We start from the raw sequence: 2,093 nt of genomic DNA on the forward strand, positions 1-2,093 counted from the left end.
TCTTACTTATTATGTGAATCTTAAAGTACAATCAAAGTTAATCTTTTTACTTGGTATTAATTAAGCAATTAAGCAACTATGAAACACAAATCAAATGAGAATTAAAATAATAATGAAATTTTGTGCAATTTTATTTGACAACTTCCGGTAGATTATGGAATTGTAGCAAATTGAAGTCGACAGACAGAAATTTACCTCAGCATTGATAGTATTAGGAAACGTAGCTCTCTCCCAATATGCCTGAGAAAGCAAACGTTATTTCGCAATCCTCTTACCAGCAAACTGTTTGCTCATTGTTAATGTGCAGAGCGATAGAGTCTGTCATCCTTTATTACAAGGAATATACCCCTATATATACTAGAAGTTAAACATGGCAGTGAACCCTTCACTTCAAATTGGAGCATTAGCATCAGCAGCTACAACAACCAATTGATTAAGACTGTTTACACACGTGATAACTAGTAGTGTTCATAGTTCATATAAGTTGGATTAATTAGCCAATTTTCGTAAATGATCCTTAATAAGCAGAGCTGGGTATGCAGTGTTTTAATATGCCATTTACTTGAACATCCTGGCGTTGTGTAAGATAATAAATACAAGTATGCTCCTATTTAATTGATATAAGCCAATTGAGTGCTTTCATTGTAAATAACCCTATGTACTCTATAGCAATTAATAAAATATAAAAGGAACGCATCAAATGATTATTAATAATATACTTTATTTGAATAAATTATCTATAAAATCGCTCATATTTTATAATCAGATATTTTAATATTTTGTTATGTAGCCAAATAGCTTTACGTAACTTCTGCTCAATGATAAACACATTCCAGAGTTGATCATCTGGTTCATTCAGAGGGTGAGCTTAGTAACGTGACGTAAGACATGGCTGTTTTGATAATTTACAAGGCATAAAAAGTCACACAGAGGGTACACAACTGTGGATTTGTAAAGAAAGCATACCGCCATGAATATCTCCATGCTTGCTTTGAAAAAATGACCATCGATGCGACAGCCACGCTGGGCTCGCATCATCGTCAGCCTCAGGGGTTGCCTGATGTCTGGCCAAGTGCAGGTGACCCCACGAAAATTGTTGACTCTGCTCTTTGAGATGCTCACCGCACTGACAGGGTCAGAACGGAGCTGGTGAATGCAGCATAATGGAGGACCTCCAGGTTGGCCAGCTTTTCAGACAGCTGATAGCTTAGCACGCACAGATGCAGCGAGGCCAGCAGGAACTGCATGTTGATCAGAGGCCGGAGCAGGCGATTCAATGTCAGCGACATCTCTAGAGACTTTTGGTAAAGTATTAAAATGTTTCGCAAATTCGTCTGGGTCTCCGACAAAGTTACGCCTCGAAATCGTTTCATTTGGCTCTGCGCTATTTCGAACAGCGCACACAAGTTGCAGGTCAGCGAGCAGAAAACTGTATCCATGCTCACAGCAAACAGTATGACGCCCACACCGGCTGAAGCATTCCACACATACGATGCCAAATAGTTGCGTGCAATGCGATTATCCCACGGAAACCTGCAATGGGCTGGGTGCGACTGCAACTGAACAGTTCTTTAAAGCCATCAAACTTACTCGCTCGGAAATGGCAACTCCGGCTGGCCTGAGCTTGGAGCGGACATCAATGCTTGTATCAATGGCAGCAGACAGGCCGATGCAACAGCTAATGCGAAGCAGCTCGCATATAATCCACTAAAAAGCTGCTCACGCCGATTTATCCTGTCTATGATTTGGGTATTTGCTGGTACTAGACTCTCTGCTTGGAAAGAAATAGATAGCAATTATTGATATGTACTACTTATATCGAAGGAGTCACTCACGTTCGCCAAGTATGCATTGAATTTGTTCAATGAAAGATCTCAACTCCTTTTGCTTACATAAGATCAGTGCAACTTTTCCATGTTTGCCGCACTGACCACACTGAATGCCACGGTGAGCGGCATGAATGTGGCCACAGACACAATGAAGTAGGCAGTCCTATATGAAATCGATCCGCGAACCGATCTGCCAGCAAATCAATTGACGCCCAACAGGCGCAAACAGACATGTTGCAACTTGAGAAAGCGGTTCGTCAGCAT

General features: G+C 40.9%; 1 protein-coding gene across 1 annotated transcript; it reads right to left on the reverse strand.

The window, feature by feature from the left end:
- Window positions 1-851: 851 nt before the first annotated feature.
- On the reverse strand, window positions 852-2,093 carry Or98b (Odorant receptor 98b). The gene is given in 5 exon segments (XM_089256752.1): window positions 852-906; window positions 968-1,084; window positions 1,086-1,133; window positions 1,135-1,533; window positions 1,591-2,093. Coding segments are annotated over 5 exon segments (1,122 nt in total).

Source organism: Drosophila navojoa, chromosome 2, assembly GCF_054131105.1.
Source record: "Drosophila navojoa isolate 15081-1374.11 chromosome 2, UAZ_NAV_1.0, whole genome shotgun sequence".
Classification (NCBI taxonomy): Eukaryota; Metazoa; Arthropoda; class Insecta; order Diptera; family Drosophilidae; genus Drosophila; species Drosophila navojoa.